The sequence below is a fragment of the Chlamydotis macqueenii genome, chromosome Z, assembly GCF_036417535.1.
Source record: "Chlamydotis macqueenii isolate bChlMac1 chromosome Z, bChlMac1.mat, whole genome shotgun sequence".
In the NCBI taxonomy this organism is placed as follows: domain Eukaryota; kingdom Metazoa; phylum Chordata; class Aves; order Otidiformes; family Otididae; genus Chlamydotis; species Chlamydotis macqueenii.
In genome coordinates this window covers 48,938,631-48,960,495 of record NC_141593.1, presented here as the reverse complement: position 1 = coordinate 48,960,495, position 21,865 = coordinate 48,938,631, and the positions used below count along the sequence as shown (strand labels likewise).

Below are 21,865 nucleotides of genomic sequence, written 5' to 3'. Positions count from 1 at the left end.
GGGTGACGGCATCGGTGGACAAGGGACGAGCAACTGACATCATCTACCTGGACTTGTGCAAAGCTTTTGACACTGTCCCGCACAACATCCTTCTCTCTAAACTGGAGAGACATGGGTTTGATGGACGGACCACTCGGTGGATAAGGAGTTGGCTGGATGGCCGCACTCAGAGTGTGGTGGTCAATGGCTCAATGTCCATGTGGAGACCGGTCATGAGTGGCGTCCCTCAGGGGTCCGTGCTGGGCCTGGCCCTGTTCAACATCTTTGTCGGCGACATGGACAGTGGGATAGAGTGCACCCTCAGCAAGTTCGCCGATGACACCAAGTTGTGTGGTGTCGTCGACACGCTGGAAGGGAGGGATGCCATCCAGAGGGACCTTGACAGGCTGGAGAGGTGGGCCCGTGCCAACCTCGTGAAGTTCAACCAGGCCAAGTGCAAGGTCCTGCATCTGGGTCATGGCAATCCCAGGCACAAACAGAGGCTGGGCGGGGAATGGATTGAGAGCAGCCCTGAGGAGAAGGACTTGGGAGTGCTGGTGGATGAGAAGCTTAACATGAGCAGGCAATGCACCCTTGCAGCCCAGAAGGCCAACCGCATCCTGGGCTGCATCAAGAGAAGCGTGGCCAGCAGGTCGAGGGAGGTGATTCTCCCCCTCTACTCTGCCCTGGTGAGACCCCACCTGGAGTACTGCGTCCAGCTCTGGAGCCGCCAACACAAGAAGGACATGGACCAGTTGGAGAAGGTCCAGAGGAGGGCCACAAAGATGATAAAAGGGCTGGACCACCTCTCGTACGAGGACAGGCTGAGAGAGTTGGGGCTGTTCAGCCTGGAGAAGAGGAGGCTCGGAGGAGACCTGATAGCAGTCTTCCAGTACCTCAAGGGGGCCTACAAGAAAGATGGGGAAAGGCTGTTTAGTAGGGCCTGTTGCAATAGGACAAGGGGTAATGGTTTTAAAAAAAGGGGGGTAGATTTAGATTGGAAATTAGGAAAAAAAATTTTACGATGCCAGTTATTGAACACTGGAACAGGTTGCCCAGAGAGCTGGTGGAGGCCCCATCCCTGGAAACGTTCAAGGCCAGGCTGGATGAGGCTCTGAGCAACCTGATCTAGTTGGGGATGTCCCTGCTCCTTGCAGGGGGGTTGGACTAGATGACCTTTGAAGGTCCCTTCCAACCCTAACCATTCTATGATTCTATGTTTCCTCTCCAGCCCTGGAGAGGAAGTTTGGCCAACGTGCTTACTATCCAGTATATGATTTCATTACACAGCCATGCGCAACACAGAGGAGCACCAAAGAATCAGGTGAGAGGGTGAGCCATGGGCTAATCTGGATAGAACATCCCTTTGGGTGGAGAAAATTAGTTGATTTCACTCAGACTACTTGAGCTTCACCATAGAGCTGTGGTGAAGCTTTAGGACAATGACAATGCAACTCAGCCACTCCTTTTGAACACTTTAAATACTTTCTATCTGCATGAGATATGGGGTGCCTATTTACGGAATTTAATCAATTAAATACATTAATCGTATTTATTTTGAAAACCCTTTGCATTTTTTCCTCCTAACATTACGAATTAACAGCTGAATAGAATCATAGAATGGCTTAGGTTGGAAGGGACCTTTACAGGTCATGTAGTTCACACACCCCCCCAAACCCCCGCAAGAATCAGGCACAACTCCAACTAGATCAGGTTGTTCAGAGCTTTGTCCAACCTGGCCTTGAATATTTCCAGGGATGGGGCATCCACCACCTCTCTGGGCAATCTATTCCAGTGTTCCACCAGCCTCATTATAAAAAATTTCTTCCTTATATCTAGTCTAAATCTACCATTCTTTAGTTTAAAACCACTACCCCTTGTCCTATCACAACAGGCCCTGCTAAGAAATTTGTCCCCATCTTTCTTACAAGCCCCCTTTAAGTTCTGGAAGGCTGCTATAAGCTTTCCCCGGAGCCTTCTCTTCTCCAGGCTGAACAAGGTCGAATCTCTCAGACTTTCTTCATAGGAGAGGTGCTCCAGCCCTCTCATCATCTTTGTGGCCCTCCTATGGACTTCCTCCAACAGGTCCACGTCCTTCGTATGTTGAGGGCCCCAGAGCTGGATGCGGTACTCCAGGTGTGGTCTTACAAGAGCAGAGTAGAGAGACAGAATTACCTCCCTTGACCTGTGGGCCATGCTTCTTTTGATGCAGCCCAGGATGCAGTTGGCTTTCTGGGCTGCAAGCACACACTACTGGCTCATGCCCAGCTTTTCATAAAATCATAGAATCATAGAATAATTTGGGTTGGAAGGGACCATTAAAGGTCATCTAGTCCAACCCCCCTGCAAGGAGCAGGGACATCTCCAATTAGATCAGGTTGCTCAGAGCCTCATCCAACCTGACCTTGAGTGTTTCCAAGGATGGGGCATCTACCACCTCGCTGGGCAACTTGGTCCAGTGTTCTACAACCCTCATTGTCAATTTTTTTTTTCCTAATGTCTAATCTGAATCTACCTCCCTCTATTTCAAAACCATTACCCCTCGTTCTATTAAAACAGGCCCTGCTGAAGAGTTTCTCCCCATCTTTTCTTTAGGTCCCCTTTAGGTACTGGAGGGCTGCTATAAGGTCTCCTCCGAGCCTTCTCTTCTCCAGGCTGAACAGCCTCAACTCGTCAGCAGGGCTGTATTTGATCCCTTCATCTCCCAGTCTGCAGGACCTTGTACTTGGCCTTGTTGAATGTAATGAGGTTCACATGGGCCCACCTCTCCAGCCTGTCCAGGTCCTTCTGGATGGCATCCCATCCCTCCTGCACGTCCACCGCACCACACAGCTTGGTGTCGTTGGCAAACTTGCTGAAGGTGCACTCAATCCCACTGTCTATATCATTAATGAAGATATTAAACAGTACTGGTCCCAATACAGATCCCTGAGGGACATCATTTCTCACTGACCCCCATCTGGACATTGAGCCATTGACCACAACCCTCTGGATGCAACCATCTAAACAATTCCTCACCCACTGAGCAGTCCACTCATTGAATCCGTATCTCTCCAATTTAGAGAGAAGGATGTTGTGGAGGACCATGTCAAAGGCCTTACAGAAGTCCAGGTAGATGACATCGGTAGCATTCCTTGTCCACTGATGTAGTCACTCCGTTGTAGAAGGCCACTAGGTGGGTCAGGCAGGACTTACCCTTGATGAAGCCATGCTGGCTGTCTCGAAGCACTTCCTTGTCCTCCGTGCGCCTTAGCATAGCTTCTAAGAGGATCTGTTCCATGATCTTCCCAGGCATAGAGCTGCAGCTGAGGTCAGTAGGTCCTAGGGTTCTCCTTTTCTTTTTAAAAATGGGTGCAATGTTTTCCTTTTTCCAGCTACCAGGGGCTTCACCTGATTGTAATTCACTCTTTTTTTTTTACTATTTTTTAGCACTTTATTCTAACCTTTTAAACAGTTTGGGTTTTTATTGCATTCTTATAAATAATACTTTCAGATTGGGGAAAAGGGTTTGTAAGCTGTCCTTTAACTCTTTCTGAACTGCCTTCAAACGATCCTCTCCTTTAAATAAAGTGCTGGGGCCTAGCACAATTCAGAGCTCCCTGTTCTGGTCATGTACTTTCTCTTCACTTCCTTTCAATGCCTTAAGAGATTTATTTTTGTTTAGCTTTCTCTCTCCATTCAAATTGAGATTACTATTATTAAGATGTGTTTAGAGAACAGAATTCCACTCTTTACCCTTTATTTTTGGCTTCTGGCTGACTATTGCTTGATAATTGCATGTAACCACTTCACTTTGTAATATATTCCCCATATTTCCCTTCCAGCTGACCTAACACTTTCATACAGTAACATACTACAAAGTTCTCTAACCCTTTTTATCTGGAGGCATAATTGAGGCTTTGTGTTCCTGAACCTCTGAAGTCCACATCAATCCTTCTAAACAAACTTCCTTTCAAATGCAGATAGAGTACTTTTTCTCAACTTGATGAAGAAATCTCCTTTGCCTCCTTTACTATCTGCTTTTTGATATCTGTTTTGTAACGTTAAATGGTGAGAAATCCTCATGCTTGATTTTCATGGTGTTTAAAACCTATGATGAATTCAAAACCAGACGAATCATGTTTGATAGTGGGTGAATCACAGCTGACCTGCCTGTTAACAGAGTGTGAATATATTCTGTCACAAAGTCTGTACAAATCTTTTTTGTGGCAGCTTCTTCCACTTAAGGCTCGCTGTGTTTGGCTGTACGAGGTGCCTTGTTCTCCCATTGCGGGTTAATATTAGGTAGCTGAGCCACACGCACAATCTGGAGGTCTGTCAGGAGCATGCGCACTGTATGTGCGCTGTGCTGCATATGCACATGGACACATGCCATCTAAAGTAGCATGTGCAGGAGTTTTGGACTGTCATCCTCTGCAGATCTGTCAGCAGTAACACCCACTTGAGGAGACTTTTGCCTCTGACAGCCTCTCGGCCATTTCCATGTAACTGCTCCAATGGCCTGGGAAGCTGATTCAAGTTAAGCATCAGCTGAGAAGTCGGGGGTGGAAAAAAAAAAAAGGAGCTATTTTTTACACACAGCCCAGGTCACTACTTGACACAACCTGCAGGGACACCTAAAAGCATGGGATGTGTGTGAGCAACTGCCTGTGCCTGACAGCTGCTTATACTCTGCTGTCAGGAGCCTCCTCCTTCAGTTACCTTGAATCAACTACCAACCAGACAACTCAGGTCACAGACTCTCTGTGGTCTAAAGCCCTGAGTCAGAAAAGCATTTAAGTGTGTGATTCAGTTTACAGTTTCTGTGCAATGTACATAAGCCCATGCTTAGCCTTAAGCATATGCTGAATTCCTGCTGAAATAATTTTGCAAGGGACTGGAATAAAGAAATCCCAGCCACTCTACAGACAGAACTTTAATAAATAAAAATGTTTTGGGTTTATCTCTTAGGTTTCTGTTAATAGGTCTAGGATGTGGCTTTCTACCGAAATGTTGCAGTGAAATTACAAATTACTTCGAATGTCTCCATAAAATGTTCCCTCTGCCCTTCCTTATTCCCTATTTTCCATCAGCAATTCACCACAAAGAATGCATTTCCCACTAATTCAAAAATAAAGACAAGCAACATCTGAATCTGCATTGCCTGTATGCCTGTGAGATGTGTGTTTCAGGAATTATTGTTACCTATTTCTCTACTTTAGAATCAAAAGCAACTGAAAATGGTCACACAGAAGGTACTCAGTCAGTCTGGCAGCACATCTCTGTGCGACAAAAGATTTATTCTTACTCTCTATAGCTTGATCTAGATATTGTATGAATGCTGTCTGCATTTGTCATGCCCCAAAATACATACAACCAAGTGTGGCTTACTGCATTCCAGGGCAGAGAAATGTTGCTATGTTTTATACCTGGCTGCTAAGGGTGATGTTTGTTTTGAAAAGTTGTTTAACTGTCTCTGGTTGGTGGCCAAACTTGCTATTTGAACCCCCAGTGTTGAATCAGGGATCTTTTTTGAAAGAACGATGAAGAAAGATGTCCCATCCTCACTTTTTGCTCTGATAGGTATAGGAACATCTGGAGTGCTGGCAAATTGCAGGTAGTATTTTCCTCTGCTGTTAAAAAGGAATAACCACTAAAATAGTTAGGGATTATAACTACTATATATTGCATAAATGCCATATTCTTTCTCAGATAGTGCTTTTTCTTCTAAATGATTGGCATGAGCTAACAAAAAATATGCATTTCATACACTACCAGTATAATTTTCCATGTCAAAATCCACAGTATTCAGAAATATAGTAATGCACAGAACAGAAGGCAAGACAATGAAGGGTTTTGACTCTGATTACCTTCTTCTGGAGGCAGTTACTTTGCACCACAAAACTAGACTCTCCTAGCAAAAGCAAAGAATGGCACCTTCGCCTCCTTTGAGCTGGTGGGAAGTATGCCATTGACTCTGAACCGGAGTTTAACCTTAGGGACAGAGATTTCGATATCTTGAAATATATATATAAAAAGAGTAGTTTAAAAGTAAGAATAGCATAAAGTTAAAGCTAAGCTTGTGAAGAACCTGAAACAATTGGTCTGCAGCTTGCCTCGTTTTGTGTATTCGCACACACACAGCTTTAGAAGGAATGATTAACATTACAAAGAAATTATAGTAGTCTTTTAAGACAATCTTTGTGTATCCATTGTATCCAGCCCAGAGGTAGGTCAGGTCTGCTAGCTATTAAAAACTGAAAAGGCAGAAGCATCCCCGTTCATCCCCACAGGACAGTGAGCTAACAGTGACTGTTAAAGCAGAAATGCTCTTACTGAAGGCTGAGAAAAGACAGAGGAATGCATTGTGGAAAAAGGTCTGCATTACGAGCCACACCTTATTCTAATACTCAAACAAGCAGATGTCAGTTCACAGAGCGACATAACTTTTTCCCCTTCATTTGACCTCTGTTGTCTTTTTATTTACAGCTTCAACAGATTTTGGCTGCTTCTGCCTTTGGAAGTCCTTAATTAAATCAACTGGGGATGGTGCAGGAAGGGACGTACCATACAGTAGCACCATACACCATGGAGGGAAATGGAGAGTTAGTATTCTGACCTTAAAAGTTTTCTTACCCTAAAAGTTCTAACAGCTTTGCTGTATGTGAATTGAACATGCCATATTAAAATTATCAGGAAAATCCTATTATAAATATTTTGACAGCTATGAAAGTTTATTCTTTTAATTTGCCCTGGACTAAAAACTGGCCTATTTCTGGCTTTGCTTATATTTTTAAGACTGTGATTAATAGCAATGCGTGCTTTTGCAAGGTTTTAAATATGAGTCCACTCTGCAAATATGGCTGAATTTTAAAATTAAACATGGTGCTATGTTCTTCAGTGCATTTTTGATCTTGAGTAGATTACACACACTGCTTGTGCGAAGCACATTGGACCCACAACTTTGGCACAGGTGTCCTGAAACAAGAAAACAAGGAGTCGAAAGCGATAGTTCCTCAATCCACAGTTGACGGACCATAAACAGATTCGGGAAGAACCACAATACTCAATTTCTTACTCACTCCGGGGGAGCTGTAGGCTGGACAGGGGGCAAGCAGGAGCAGGGGAGCGGGGACGGGCAGGGCCGCTCCCTGCGGGCCCCGGCGGGGCTGCCGAGTCCGAGGGTGAGCAGCTGCCCCAGGCCCCCGGGCTGGGCCGGGGTCTCACTGATATGCGCATCGCTCACCGGCCCCGCGTCCGTCAACCTCAATGGTTGACGGCCCTCAGTGTGAGGACCGCCCCACCGCCCGCCCCCGCTGCGGCGGGCCCCGCGCCCTCCCCATTCCCCCTCGCTCGGCACGGAACCCTTTAAGAGGAGGGGGCAGCGGCAGGAGGGCTAGGCTAGGAGACGGGGCCGCCGTGGGAGAGTTCTAGGATTGGGTCAACTGGCCGGTTGGGGGATGGGGGTGGAGAGGGAAAAAAAAAAGGGGCAAAAGAGGGAGAACTAAAAAAAAAAAAAAAAAAAGGCGATGTGAAGGCAGAGGGGAGGGGGCAGGGAGAAGAAGGGGGGGGGTGCGAAGGAAAAAAAGTAAAGGGAGGCCATCCCAAAACTGTGCCAAGCCCCGGGGAAAGCAGGGATGGTGCACTCCGGCTGGCTGTACCTGCTGCAGGGCTCCCTCCTCCTGCTGGCCAGGGCGCGGCAGACCCGGGGCCCCGCCGCCTGCCCGGTCCGCCGAAAGGTAAGGACAGCGACGGGAAGGGCCGGGTGCGGGGGCGCGGCGGCCCCGTTCCCTTGTGGGGGCGGTGGCGAGAGGGTGGTGGGCGCGGGGCCGCCCTGGCCGCGGCTCAGCCCGGGGCGCGGGCCTGGCAGGAGGGGGGCGAGGGACGAGGCGCGGGGGGATTCTCGGGACTGTGCGCCAGGTGGGACGACCACTGTCTGGGGGCTGAAGGAGGAGGGAGAGGCCCGACGGCACCTTTCGGCTGCGCCGCTCGCTAGAGGACAGGCTGGACGGGAGCGACTGGCTGCCAGCATCCCTCCCCAGGGACAGCCTCTGCCTTCCCACTGAACGCTGAGCGCGGTGGAGCAGGGTCGGACCACCAAACGGCCATGTCCCTGAAGGGCAAACGCTGTTTCGGGATAGGGTTTGCTCGTCTTTTGCTGGCAGCGGCATGGGCTGCTCAGGATCCAGTTGGTGGTCAGCACAAGCTGAGGGTCCCTGCTGCAAGTTAAGGGTGGTTTTCTCGCCAGTGTGAAGCTTACCAGCACCGTGTCATTTCCATTAAAAGTCAGACACTGAGAAAAAGAAGTTCTTGCTGAAGTTTCTGAGATAAAAGTACCAAAAAATGGTGTAGGAAGAGTCTTCCTGAACTTACTTTGTGCGAATGCATCTGTTGGTGTTAACAGACCATTCATGCTGTCTGTTGGCATCTGCTTGGACCTGGAAGCAGCCTGACTGGAACTGAGAGACTCCTGGGACAAGGGTCTCTCCTTCTGTGTTCACGTCCTGCCCCAGGCAGGGTTACCTCCTCCAGCGCAGCTATTAAGGGAACTGGAAGCCCTTAGAAGTAAGTGCAGACCGGCTGCACTGGGGAGGTGCCAAAGCCACAGTGCAGGGTAGCTGTGAGAATGCTTTGCAACCACGAAGGTCTGCTCTGTCACCTTTCTCCTTCCTCTCACCTCCACATGCACCTACATGCAGCCCCTGGTCTAGGGGCTGTGCATCCTCCAGCTGGGTATGCAACCCCTCCTGCTGCCGCAGAGGCTGAGGTGTCTCCTTCTAGGATTTAGGGGACAGCTGATTCAACCATGTTGCCAAAGCTATAAAAGTGTCCCTCACTAGAGGTGTCTGCCTGAGCTTGGGTTAGACAGAGCTAACCCTGCCTTGGGGGAGGGTGCCTTACCTGTCTGGTTGTGCCTGGAACCAGTCTGTCAGCTGGATTTATAGGTGGCCAGCCATGACACTGCCATAAAGCCAGGTCAAGCCTCTAGAGTGGGTGCCCCCTTCCCCTTGAGGGCATGAAATGCAAAAAGCTGTGGGCTGGTGTGAATCTACTTGGAGAAGCAAGGAGGAAGGGGGCAGCCCCTGAAAGCCTGAGCAGCAGAAGTGGTACTTGCGGAAATGGATAATTCACTGATTTTGTGGAACACAGGAAGTTTTCCTCAGGAGCCATTGACTGGACTTCTGCCAGTTGCCAGCAAAACTGGAGGTGAAATGTCTTAATGGTATCTCATTATCTGCAGATTACTCTGTCATTAAAACGTGAGACCACCTGTAGTTCCGGTATTGGCAGGCTGTTTCCTAGGGCCATTGGAACAACAACCGTAACCACACTGTCTAGGGACGGTAGCATCTGCCTTATTTGCAAAGCTGTTGAGTGTATCCTCATGAATATTTACACCAACCCCTTGGGGAAAAAAAATTCCTTCTTGTCCTTGCGTCATCAGGAGAGGCTTTTAAAATTTGTTTTTAATTCTTTATGGGATGTCTTTTCTTACCTTTCTAGACTACAGGTATATCCTCCTTTTTGTCAGGTTGCCTAAAGCTTCTGTCGTGGAAGAAATATGTAAATTAGAGCCTGAAGGAGAGAAGCTGCTATTTTAAGGAAAGAACATAAAATACTTCAGAGGGCTTTCTCATTGTCACTCCAAATTATAGTTGAAGCTGCAAGCAATAATGTGCCTCATCATTCTTTTCTTTTTTTTTTTTTTTTTTTTTTTTTAATAGGAAAAAACGAAGGCTTTCAAAGCAATCTAATATGAAGTATGCTGGAATCCTTTGGTTACTAAGTAATGTGGTCTGGTGGTGCTTTCTTTTTGCTTAACATTGGAGTGTACTGGTAAATTTAAAGCCAGAATTGAGGGACTAACGGCAGAATGCTTGTGGTTGTAGCTGCTTAGTGTTTTATGATACACGGTTCCTGATAGGGGGCCAGTTAATTTAAATGGCTACATTTCCCTGTATATGCACATCAGCAGAGCACGTAATATGCTCTCAGCCCTTGCCTTTTTAGTAAGAAATGGATTTTTGTTTTTCTTTTCTGGCAAACGGTGACTGAATGTGTTCTTTTAATAGTTGTAGCCAGTGCAGTGTTTATTCCCAGGCGAGTTCTACTTACAGTCTTAAGCTGAGTTTAAGAGTGTCAGTAATGCAGGTGGGCAGAAGTTCAAGAGAATGATTATTAAAACTGTGCCTAGCATTTCTGTGTGCGTTACTATGGGGTACCATGCATTTACATATGTGGTGATACGTGGTGAGTAAAGGCACAATCTTTGCCTTAATTCGGTGTAAATGAATGTGACGAGATACGATACTAGAATAGATATAAGGGAGGGAGAAGCCATACAGGGAGGGCTATAGCGCTGCCTGCCTGGGTAAAGTATTACATGCCACACGTCTTCTGTAGCAAGCAAAAAAAAAAAATAAGATAATATTGTGGATTGAGAAACAGTGCAATCCTGGGCTATGGTGTGAAGGATATGTCTGTGAGGCCAGGTGGTGAGTATGAGGGTTAGGGGTCCTGAAAGACACAGAAGCCACTGAGGGCACCTCCCTGCCCTCCCAATTATACACTTTGTGCTGGAAGATATATGGTCTACATAGATGAGACAGACAGAAGATGGAAGGATGTAGAAGTGATGTTAGAAGGAAGTAGACCTGGCATAGGTTTTCCATGTCTGGAGTTTACATCCAGTTCCTCAGGCTTTGGACAGCAGTTTTCCTTCTCTGAGCCTCTGTTCCCCGTATCACCACCATCTTCGCTCTTGAATGTTTTGTTTTCCACAATCCCATGCTCTTCCTCTAGATATTCAGAGAGCTGCCACAAGATGCATTCCTTCTGATTTTTTGGCTACATTATTTTCTGGATGTTTACCATAATTTTACACTTGACAATCAGTACATCATTTGGCCCAATCTGAGCTAGTTTCTCGGAAGAAAGAGGACACTTTCTCTGATCCTCTTTGGCACCACTCTTCCAGCAGAATCATTGCTGCCTCACCTGAAGTGATGTGTGGTGTCTGATAAATGCAGTAGCATTTGTGTATATGAAGACTATGAGTTGCATCCTGTGGTGGACCTATAAATACTGCTGGAAAAGCAAGCTGTTGGGGTAGTTAAAATGAACAGAATCTGAGGCTTGAGTTTTTTGAAATCTTAAAAAAAAAAAAAAGAAACCTATTGGAAAGATAATGAAATCACCTCTCAGTCTGAGTCTCTGTTCTGCTGAAGCAGTTAGAAGGAAGGCAGGATGTCATGGGAGTGCCATCTGTGGACAACCAGCTATGTGATCAGAGGGCAGATGTTGGGATTGTGAGACTAGTGTGCTCTGGTTTCAGCTGCTGATCTGCAATATGTCACTTTACTCTCTCTTTCTTCAACGTGTTTTTTTTGTTCTTGCCTAGACTCTCTCTCAGCTCCTGAGGAAAAACCCTTTATGTGCACCATGCTTTTCCAGGATTTTTGTGATGCCTGACACTGTTGTACCCTCATTTTGGGGAAGCGTTGTCTGGCCTTACGTGCCCCCATCACATCACATGATGGACAATTGAGTTTCTCCCCTGTGTGGCCCTGGTTGGGAAGAGGGCCTTTCCTAGTTTCAAGGCAGGGAGTGGATCCCATAGGTCCCTGTGTGTTGTCTCTGTGATGGTGTCAGCTTGAGCAGCTCATTTTCCTCTCCCTCATTCGTCTGCTGGCTGGGGAATAGCCTTTCTATTTCTCCTTTTTTGTGCCAAGCAATTTTTTTGGCTCGTTGATACTCTGAATCAGTTCACAGATGATTGTTGTTCACCTGGGGAGGTGAGGTGGGGAGAAGGCACTGTGCCATAGTGCAGAACATACAGAAATACCTTGATCTGGGACTACGTAGTGGGAGGTTAAACTTGAGGCACAGAGGAAGTACGGTATGGTTAGTGTGATGTTGCCTTAGATCTTAGTGTGGCAGCTCTCTTCCTTAGGATGCCCCTCTATTATCTCCCCTTGCTCCTAGTTATTCCCGTCATGAGTAATGCATTGAGAACCACCAATAAACTGGAGAGTGGAGACAGAAATATGCATTTATGCATGAACCTGGATTTTTGTTGTTACGCTGCTGGAAGTTAAATTCCTGGAGCTATACAACCCAGCTTTTTTAAGATTCTAGGATACCTGGAACTGTAATTTATGCTGGTTTTCAAGCACCCCTTTCTGATGCGACAACTGTGTAGAAGGATCCTGCTGCAAAGGAAAATTTCGTTGTAGCACCTTTATCTGTGAGGTGAGAGAGGTGCTACCAGTGATGGCATATACTGCAATGCTGAACAAACCTTGGCACTGCTCCACTGCTATCTCACAGCCACCTAGAGCATTGTTTAATGGCTCCCTTTTTACGGTCTTGGAGAGAGATTATACCCTTGCTTTTCCTTCTCTGAAGCTGCAGCGAAACATGTGTGAGCTCCAGGAGGTGCACGGGGACATAAAAGTGCCAGCAGGTGCAGTAAGGGAAGCACAGACCTGCTCAGGCACATCGAGGACTTTGCCCCATCCTCTCTCAGGCGAAGCAGTACTGGGCTGTTTGCAGGGGTCTGGCATGGCAGTGCTGGGACTCTGATCTTCACTTTCTGAAGTAAAGGAGATGCCAAAGGAGTGTGAGGCACTAGCATGTTCCGCGCAGCTGTAGGGGATGTCCCTCACTTTTCAGGGAAAGTCAGCTTTGTGAGCTGCTGTCACAGCATCACCTGGTGATGATACCCAATGGCTGGGTGTCTGGAAACTGTCTCTGCAGGATCTGGGGAGGTTTCCCATCAATGGAATGATACCCAATGGCTGGGTGTCTGGAAACTGTCTCTGCAGGATCTGGGGAGGTTTCCCATCAATGGTGGGAAACTGATGCCTGTTCTCTGGCCCCTTGCACTGGCTCCAAGCAATTCTCAGAAGTGAGGTCTGAATGGCGCTTGGGGTGGGTTGCCAGGTTTGTGACTGTGCTCTGTTGATGTGGAAGTGCCAGCAAGCATGCCCAGCCGCTCCGCTTTGTAAGGTCTCAGTTTAGGGGACTGTGTGAGAAGTTTTGCTAGGTTTCAGCCTGCTTTCTGTGCTGCAGGATCTTTGAAGGAAGACTTTATTTACTCTGTGCCTGATGGCCTGTGTGATTTCCTCTGTGGTAACTGAGAAATAATAGCTGGCAGTATTACTCTGCTTTAGTATCTGATTGTGAAAGCTGGGAGGATTTCCAGACCAAAAAAAAGTGAGAGTGCAACGCCGAACACCTTTCTAGCTGGGCTGTGTGGACTAGTCTGTAGCTGTGCTGGTGGTACCTTAAAGCCTGGTACCATCCATCTAGGCTTCAGCTGTCTGGCTGGGTTTATTCAGGAGCTGAACTGAAGTTTTAAGCTGGCTGCTGACCACTTGTTCCATAGAATTCCTTGCAGTTGTGGCTCTTCTTGTGCACTGCCACGTACAAGATCAGACTTGTGTGAAGTAAAGGGGTGTTGACCTCCAGACCTCATGCCTATCCCAGGTGCCTCTTCTGTCTTTTTCACTTGCTTGTAAATAGAAAGCAGCACTTCTGGTCCTTCTTACTGGCTGATGACTACTTCTAGTTCATTTCTCACCACAGTGTTGTGTCCTTCCATTTTTCCCTCCTGACTAAGGTAGGAGGGAACTCTGTCTTGTTTTGCCTCATTTTGCTTTGTCTATTCATTTTCTTATGTTCTTCCTGAGTCTGTACTCAGACTTAGATTTGTACTTAGCTGTTGCCCTGTATCTTCTTTACCCCTCTGTGCTGCATCATGTTTGTTCTCCCTGTAATTACTTCCTGTAATTCAGGAGTGCATTCCAGGATTGTCCTATAGCATCCGGAGTTGTAGCCTGGTGTTACTGAGGTCTGAGGTATCCTTCAGGCTCTTGACATGCTGTAGAAGTGTCTGAAGAGCTCTTTAGTGTGTATTTGGTTTGTCAGTCCGTGCTGGTGGTAGCTATTTGCTGAAGTGCTGCCTGATCTATGGCCTGTGTTTGATAAGGAGAGCTGCTGGAGAAGGTTGCCTGGGATGAGTCATTGCAGAGCAGTATTTAACCTTTCTGACCCTGGGTCTTTCGTATCAGAAATTTATAGGCAATGTGCTTCCAGTAAATTCCTCCAAACAGCCTGTTCTGCGTTTGGCAGTCAGGCAGACTTCTTAGATCAGCACACATGTACACTTAGCCTCGGAACAGAGGCTAGAGTTCTCTGCTGTCTGAAGGTTGACCAGATGTTGAAATGCCTGTGCTTTTTCTTAGACATGCAAAAGCTACCTCTTCCTGTCTGCGCAGCGAGATAGAGAAGGTTTGTGTCCATATCTCCAGTAAGAACTGCTGCACCAGTGGGGTGCATGCTGTAGGTGATGGAAGTCAGGCCTGCTGCTGGTGTAAAGTGACTTGGCAAGATCCAAGCAGGATCCATTTTGCCCCATCTGCTCTCCTGTCCTGTAGGATTGCTTGGGGCTTGAGCATAGCCCTGCACTCTGGTATTCCTGGGGATGTCATGATGCACATTTTGCAGTGGAACAGACTTAAAGTCTGATTCTGACTTCCTGATGCCTGTGAGTTTTGAGAGATTTTTAAAAGATAATCTAAATAATAAAGCTTTTTCCTCCTCTGTGTGTAAAAGAATATGCCCTGGAACCAAAGGCCAAGTTTGGCCCGTAGAAATCCTTTCCTTATTTTCCAAGGTGTATTGTATGTGCTTCTCTCCTCTTTAAGAAAGAAGAGAACTGGGCTGTGAGGGGTCTTGACTGGGTGTCTGTCTGCCATGTGCTACATCCCTGTAAAACTGTATTTCTACTTGCCTGCCAGCTGTTTTTTGTGCTACTCGTTTGGTGTCTTGCTCAGAGCAGAAAGTTCTTCTGACACACTGCAGCACCCTCTAAGTGCCACAGCAGTTTCTGTGACAAAAGGTGCCTTGCTGTGCTGAAGTGAGAGGCATCAAGGTGAAGATGATTGAATCCCTGTTTCAGCAAAGTGCAAGCTTTAGACTTGATAAAAGATGGAAGCGTTTTGCCTAAGCATGGCCTGCTTGGGCTGTGCTCTGCTGCTGGTTTTGGCAGATACCTGCATGATGAGCTGAGGTGGTACTACTGTTGAGAAGATCCAGTGTTGCTCTTCAGGAGGAAGTCAGGGCCAATTTTCTTATGTTTTTAATTAATGAAAACTGAATTTTGGTCTCAAGACCTAAGAAAAGGGACGACTCTGTTTCTGTGAGCAAAGCTGCTTTAGGAAAAGTCCATGCTGGCAAGCTGCTGGGCCAGGTGACCTGCTGGCTTGGCACCATGTTTTCCATAAGCTCTGTACTGCAGTAGCCTGGCATGAATGTCTGTATTTACTCAGCTGTTTCTCCCTCTCCCCCAGCAAAGCGAGCTGAACTCCTTCCTGTGGACTATCAAGAGAGATCCCCCATCTTACTTTTTTGGCACCATCCATGTCCCATACACACGTATCTGGGACTTCATCCCAGAAAACTCCAAGAAGGCCTTCCAGCAGAGCCACATCGTGTACTTCGAGCTGGACCTCACCGACCCCTACACCATCTCGGCACTCACCAGCTGCCAGCTCCTACCGCAGGGGGAGAACCTCCAGGACGTGCTGCCCCGTGACATCTACCGCCGGCTCAAGCAGCACCTGGAGTACGTCAAGCTCATGATGCCGTCCTGGATGACCCCAGACCAGCGGGGCAAAGGGCTCTATGCAGACTACCTCTTCAATGCCATTGCTGGCAACTGGGAGCGGAAGAGGCCGGTGTGGGTGATGCTGATGGTGAACTCTCTGACAGAGGTAGACATCAAGTCACGAGGTGTGCCAGTCCTGGATCTGTACCTGGCCCAGGAAGCGGAGCGACTGAAGAAGCAAACGGGCGCTGTGGAGAAAGTGGAGGAGCAATGCCACCCACTCAATGGGCTGAACTTCTCCCAGGTGAGATGGAGTGGTGTGCAGGGTGCCAGGCTAGCTGCTTGGGTCGATATCCCAGCAGCAAGAGCACAGGCTGGAGCATGGGGTCAGTGCTCTCTACTCAGAGACTTGTATTTGCTCCCTGCAGCCCATGCCTCTGCCTGTACCTTCAGGAGAGTTTGCTAGCTGCGGGAATTCAGGCCATGTCCTAAATTTGTTTAGACCTGGCCTGAGGAGACTTTTTTCTCCTTCCCTGTGCAGCCTTGGGCAGGTTCCACACTAAGAGACATTGGACCTTTGGATGTCTGCTGTCTGACCCTGGCTGGACTGGCCTGCGGGAGCCCGGGGCAGGCTGGGGCGTGGTGTCTAAACTTGTTTCTGTAATTGCTAGTTAAGAAGAAAGGTGTGATCTTGGGGGAAAAAGGGGCACTGTGAATACAGCTGAGAAGTAACCGCTGGCTGGAGAAGTTAGTCCTCTCAGTGCCCTCAGAAATAGGGGCCCATTCTCCGCATTGAGAAAAGTGGGGTTTGGTTCTGCTTGTTCCCCCCCCCCGCTCCTCTTTCTTTGAGACCAGGTGAGAGTCAGTACAGCACAGCTTCCATAGACTAGTGCAGGCCCTTGTGCAAGTGCCTTTGTGTTTGCAAATCAGCTGGAGTTTAGTACTGTTGTTCATGCCGTGTCACACCAGGCAAGCAGAATGACTTCTGTGTTGCCTCTGTGTTGGATGGGGCAGTTGTGGGTTCTCCTCTCTGAACTAAGTACACTAGGGAGCTGCATCTGTTGTGGTCTCTGCCTGCCTGGTGGGATCACAAGCAGGCATAAGGTTACTCTCTGACCTGGGTTGCCTTTGCTGCAGGGAGGTGCCAGTTTGGGGAGAGGAAGTGGTGTTTGCTTAGGAATAGGTGAGACCTGCTGTTGCAGCATGCCTCGGTAGCCCAGGATGGGAGAACCTTTGGTCATGGGCCGGGGAGTTCTGATTGATGCCTGACCCTTTCCCCTGTATCCTGAAGCCTGTCCCATCACTGGTGCCAAGTTTCCTGTGCTGCAAGGGAAGGAGCAGAAGGGGAGATGCAGCCCAGCAAGGACAGGGACAGCAGCTTGGGGCAGATGTTAGAGGTGCTGCTACCCCAGCCAATCTTGGTGGGGGGCCACAGTGGAGGGAATAGCATGGCAGCCCAGGGTGCATCACTTTTACAGTCCTTGACTGCAGGCAGAGCATTTGCACTCTTCCCTTGTTTGGAGCTGGGCAGTCTAATTTGTATCTCCAATCTTTTGATTAACTGTGCTTTGAATCCATGTCCTTGTGTCCAGGTCACTGTTTGCTGGCAGCCACCCTAGGAATGCGTTGGGAAATCCCATTTCCTCCACCTCTTATCTGGTTGAGGCTTTATTAACGTTATCGACTTTGTTTTTCTTTTGCTGACACTGCCCCTCCGGTTTAGCATGACAGAACGGGGCTGGAAGGGAGGAATGTGTTTTCTCTGCTGTCTTATAAGAAAGTGGAGGCTGAAACATGTAGGTTGCAAATCATGTCCCCGTTAACCTCATGCAACTGTTGATGCTTACTTTAGGCCTTCACGCAGCTCTCTTCAAATGATGGCAGTTGCTGTGCTGTTTTGCAGGTGGAATAAATACTGCATGAGCCAGGAAGCTGCGTGTGGTGGGGACATAGAGCTGCAACATCCAGAGTTGCCCAGCTCTGTGACATTTCTTGTGAGAGCCCACCTAAGGGGGTCAGAGTAACCTGAACTGCAGAAGAAACTCATCTCTAGTCAGGAAAATCGTGGCCCGTGATTATGCCACAGTGAGTGGAGATGTGCATCATGTGAGCTGCTGTTCCTCCCACTCCTGCTCACTTCTGGAGGAAGAAGCACGCTGTCCTTGTGGGAGCAGGTCTGGAGTGGCTACTGCACCACAAATTCACATCTTCACTTCTGCCTGCTACTAGATTTCCAGTACAGGGAGCTCAAGGAAAAGGAGAACCAGAGGCAGATGGCTTTTATGTTTCTAAGCCAATTTCATGGTTATTTCAGAACCTGACTTGTGAACTCTCATGGTTGGCAGTTCGGTAAATCTCTTATTTCAGAGCTTTCTTCTCAGTTTGTTCAGGCAGTTGAGTTAATTATGGGTTTAGTATAAACCAAACAAAGACTTTGAAATAGGCTCTTTGAAAATTATTTCCTTTGGTATTGTGCTGGTGTCTGGGAACCCCCAGCATTAGATGACTTCTGTGTCTGCCTTTCAAGTGAACGAACACACCAGGATGACTTAACTTCTGCTGGGGAAAATGGGGATCTAAAACCATAATGAATGGTCTAATCCTGTACAAGAAATGCTCTTTTGTTGCAGCAGAGAGATTATTTACTTGGCAGAGAAGCAGTTCATATTTCTGCATGGGGTTTGCTCTGTCTTTGACTTATGACATGGTTATACTACCTGGTGAGGAGGACTCTCAGGCTACTTACAAGCAATATGTTTTTATTAGCTAGGTCCGTCTTTTGATCCATACTATTGGACAGGCCTGGTTGGTGTGGGTATGTTATTGCAGGTGAAGGTCTAGAACAGTTTATCATTTGTTGTCTCCATGGGGTTTACACAATGCTCAGTAACTGCAAAGTGCAGACAAACCCAAGGTAGAGACTTCCTTCTTCTCCTTGTGAGGAGAGAGAGGAAAGAAATAAAATTTAAAAACCCACGCATACAACAGCTAACACTGCCTGTCATGGGGCTCTTTTTCTTTGGCTGTTATTTGCTCCAGTTTCCTCTTTATTTTTTGTTTTATGACTCTTATTTTACCTGACAAATCTCTCTGTTCTTGCTCAACTGGGCTGGCTGCTCACATACCCAGGCCATAAAAGTATCACTTCTGTGTGGTACACAATGATGTGTACCAATCTGTACAATCTGTGAAATACTTTACTACCTCCTTAATCCCCCTCTCTTATTCCAAGATCTATGTAACTTTAGGGAGTATGGAAAGATTAGTGTTGTCTCCACGTTGGAATCATGGTGTTTATTTTCCTGTTTCATGTTGTTTCTGTCCTAGTTTGTCTTAAAGACTTTTTTCTTCCACCCCACCTTCTTTCATGTGTAGTGCCTCTCTTACTGCAATTCCCGTATGAGGATGCAGGTCTCATTCCTAGCAGCATCTGGGCTTCTAGAAGATAAAAGGCTTTGTAGCTATACACAGTCTGTCACTGCTAGCTTCCAGCACTGGAGTCAGTCCCTCAGACCTCCCAACTGTGCTTACATGTTTGCTGATTGGAGGCATTAGTTCTCCAGCCTGAAGGACATACATCTTTGCTGTTGGCTCCAGTTGTAGCGTCATGAACATAGTGACGCTCTGCCCTCTATGTAGAGGGTAGACATAAGTACCCTTGGTCCCTCTGGGACCAAGGCTTAAGCATGTAAACACTGTCTAGCCATCACTTCTTTGCCAAGGGCCAGTTTGGCTTTTGCAAACTTGGGACACTTGATGTAAGACCCTACCTGTTAGCTGTTCTTGATTTGAGATTTGTTTTCCCCACATGGCTTTCCTGTGTTCAGACCCTGCCACACCACTCTCTTCGTACCTGAGCATCTGAATACACGGCTATGTCTTCTAAGGTAGTCTTTAAAGCTGCTTGGATGGCAGCAGAAAGCAGGAAGCCTCTATAGACGGACTGCTGCAGAAATCCTGGCTCCAGCTCTGAGTCTGAGCACTTGAAATTCTTGTCTTTTGCATCGTTCAGCCGCTTTCTCATACAGTTAGTTGCAGATAGAAAATGAAAGAAAAGCTTCTAGGATTGATCATTTTGTGTTACTTAAGATATGAATTGTTCATGTTTCTACTCAAAGAGCAACCCCTGCAAGCAACAAAGCGCTGAGAGATGCCTGCTTTTCTCTAAAGTGTTCCGGACTTCCAAGTTTTGGACCACTAACCCGACTCTGAGAGCTGTAGACTCCTGCTTAGCAAATACAGCCCTCCTGAGGTAACAGCAACATCATTTTTCTTGCTTAACCTATGTACCTGCTTGAGTGAAAGGGCCACCCTTGATAGCCCCTGGCATAAAACTGTTACTTAGGAGCAGCCCACATCTGTGGGGAAACTAAGAAGACTAAGACACCACTGCCTTATTACATGTGAAGGGGGAAGTTGGTTGTTTTGATTTTTTTTCCCTGTCTAAGGAAGTTACAGAAACAGCAGTCGTGGCTTGAAATTAGGCCCAAAAGATACGATATGAAATTGGAGAGCATCGTGTTAGTATCCTCATTTCAAACAAAAGGCTTTTTTGCTATGTTAAGCTTATAAATTTTAATGTTTGTCTTTAATTTCTGGAGTGATGAGGTCAGATCTGGCAGTGTTTTCCATTCACAAGACCCCAATTCGGGTTCACCTGTGACATCAGTAACAGAGAACCTTGGAGAAAGGCAGAGCAAGGAGAGACATGTGGTGGGAGCTCTGCTAGGAGCACTTGAGATCCAAACGCAGAGCAAAGAGCTTTGCTTAATGAAAGAGCTGACAGGGGAGCAGAGCGCTCACTGCTGAATAAGTTGGACAGGACACCACTTGCGGTAACCTGATTGCATCTTCTGCCCTGAGAGTGTAACTTCAAGATGTATGTGTCAGGAACACATCATCTCTCCTGAGGTGACAGGAACATTTAAGGTTTTCTGCGAATTGATCCTGTTCTTGCACCTTTGGCTGCTGGAATCTGTGACCTAGATTTAGTTTTGTTTTCAGTTTACTGTAGACACACCTGCAGCCTCCATGTCTAGACATCAGGGATGGGGAATGGGCTGGCTGGTGGGAACCAAAATAGCTGAGGCTTCGCATCTCTATTGTCATAATTCATTTCATTAAGATCTTATTAACTACCTGGGGAGTTCAGGGTTCTTCTATTGGTGAGAGTAAGAAGGGAATTCAGTTGCTGCCTCTTCTGTCTCTGCTTTCGGAAGGGTGGAGACTTTGTTTCAAACAGCTGGACTCTGCCATAGGGCTTTGAAATCCCAGACTGGTCACATGTGTTATTGTAAGCTCCCTGCATTTGCACCTATCAACTAGCTGTATTTTCCCATTTAAAATGTCCTTTGCTCAGCATATTACACAACAGAAACAGAAGACATCAGGCAGTAAATGTGGCTTCATCTCTCTTCCCAGCTCCCACAGACAGCCGCTTGTCTGTGGCTGGCTCCCTGTGTTACAGTGTGAGCACGCCAACACGTTTTCCTCTTTTCACAGTTAGCGAGAGCTGGGCAGCGGGTTCTATACGCTGATCTGAGAGTGCTCATGACTGGGTTATCTGGCTATCGCCTGACAAGTCAGCACTAGGCTGGTGAGCTGGTTGGCAGGCACACTCCATGACACTTGAGATCCTCAAGTTTTGGGTGAGAGTACTGTTGCTGCAGAGGAGCATAGCCCTGTCCATGGGCTGAGGAGGGTCCTGAGCATCAGAGGCTGCTCGAGGGAGCACACAGAAGCTCTGGGCTGGATGCTTTTTGGAGTAATTCAACCAACAGTGAGGAGTGTGGAGCAGGGGAGGGATGTGTCTTTGGCTTGTTTAGCTGGTTAGGCAGTCGAGTGCCTCCATGCCAAGCTTTGGTCTGCATGTTCTCAGGTCTCGATGCAGACCTATGGTGACTGGTCACCTTGGTCTGACACTGTGGCTCCATCTGAGGCCTCATCCTGAGGGCTCACTACTTATTGCCCATTGCTAAAGTGTGGGACTGTAGCCTGCCAGCTTTTCCCTTAGACAGCAAGATTGCAGCCAGTCTGGACAACCTAAAGGCACATGTTGTAGAAGACAGTTTCCTTTTTGATCTAGGAACTGAACGGCACTGCTGTTACCTTCCTGTCCAGCAGCTGTAGGACAGTTCCTTTTTGGCCGAGACTGGATTGCCAGGTCCATGGGGATCCCACTTGGCTCCTGCATCCCAGTGGCAAGGTTTCTGTTGCACGGCAGTCATTCCAAAGACTTATTTTTAGTTTTCTTCAACAAACCTGGACACATTCAGACTGAGAATACAGCGTAGA

General features: G+C 47.4%; 1 protein-coding gene across 1 annotated transcript in view; it reads left to right on the top strand.

The window, feature by feature from the left end:
- Window positions 1-7,586: 7,586 nt before the first annotated feature.
- Window positions 7,587-21,865, top strand: part of TRABD2A (TraB domain containing 2A) — an 87,273-nt gene continuing 72,994 nt past the window's right edge. Inside the window, exons 1-2 of the mRNA XM_086770113.1 lie at window positions 7,587-7,697; window positions 15,315-15,875. Coding sequence (XP_086626239.1) covers window positions 7,596-7,697; window positions 15,315-15,875 — 663 coding nt within the window. The 5' untranslated portion in view covers window positions 7,587-7,595. The remainder of the gene's footprint in view (window positions 7,698-15,314; window positions 15,876-21,865) is intronic.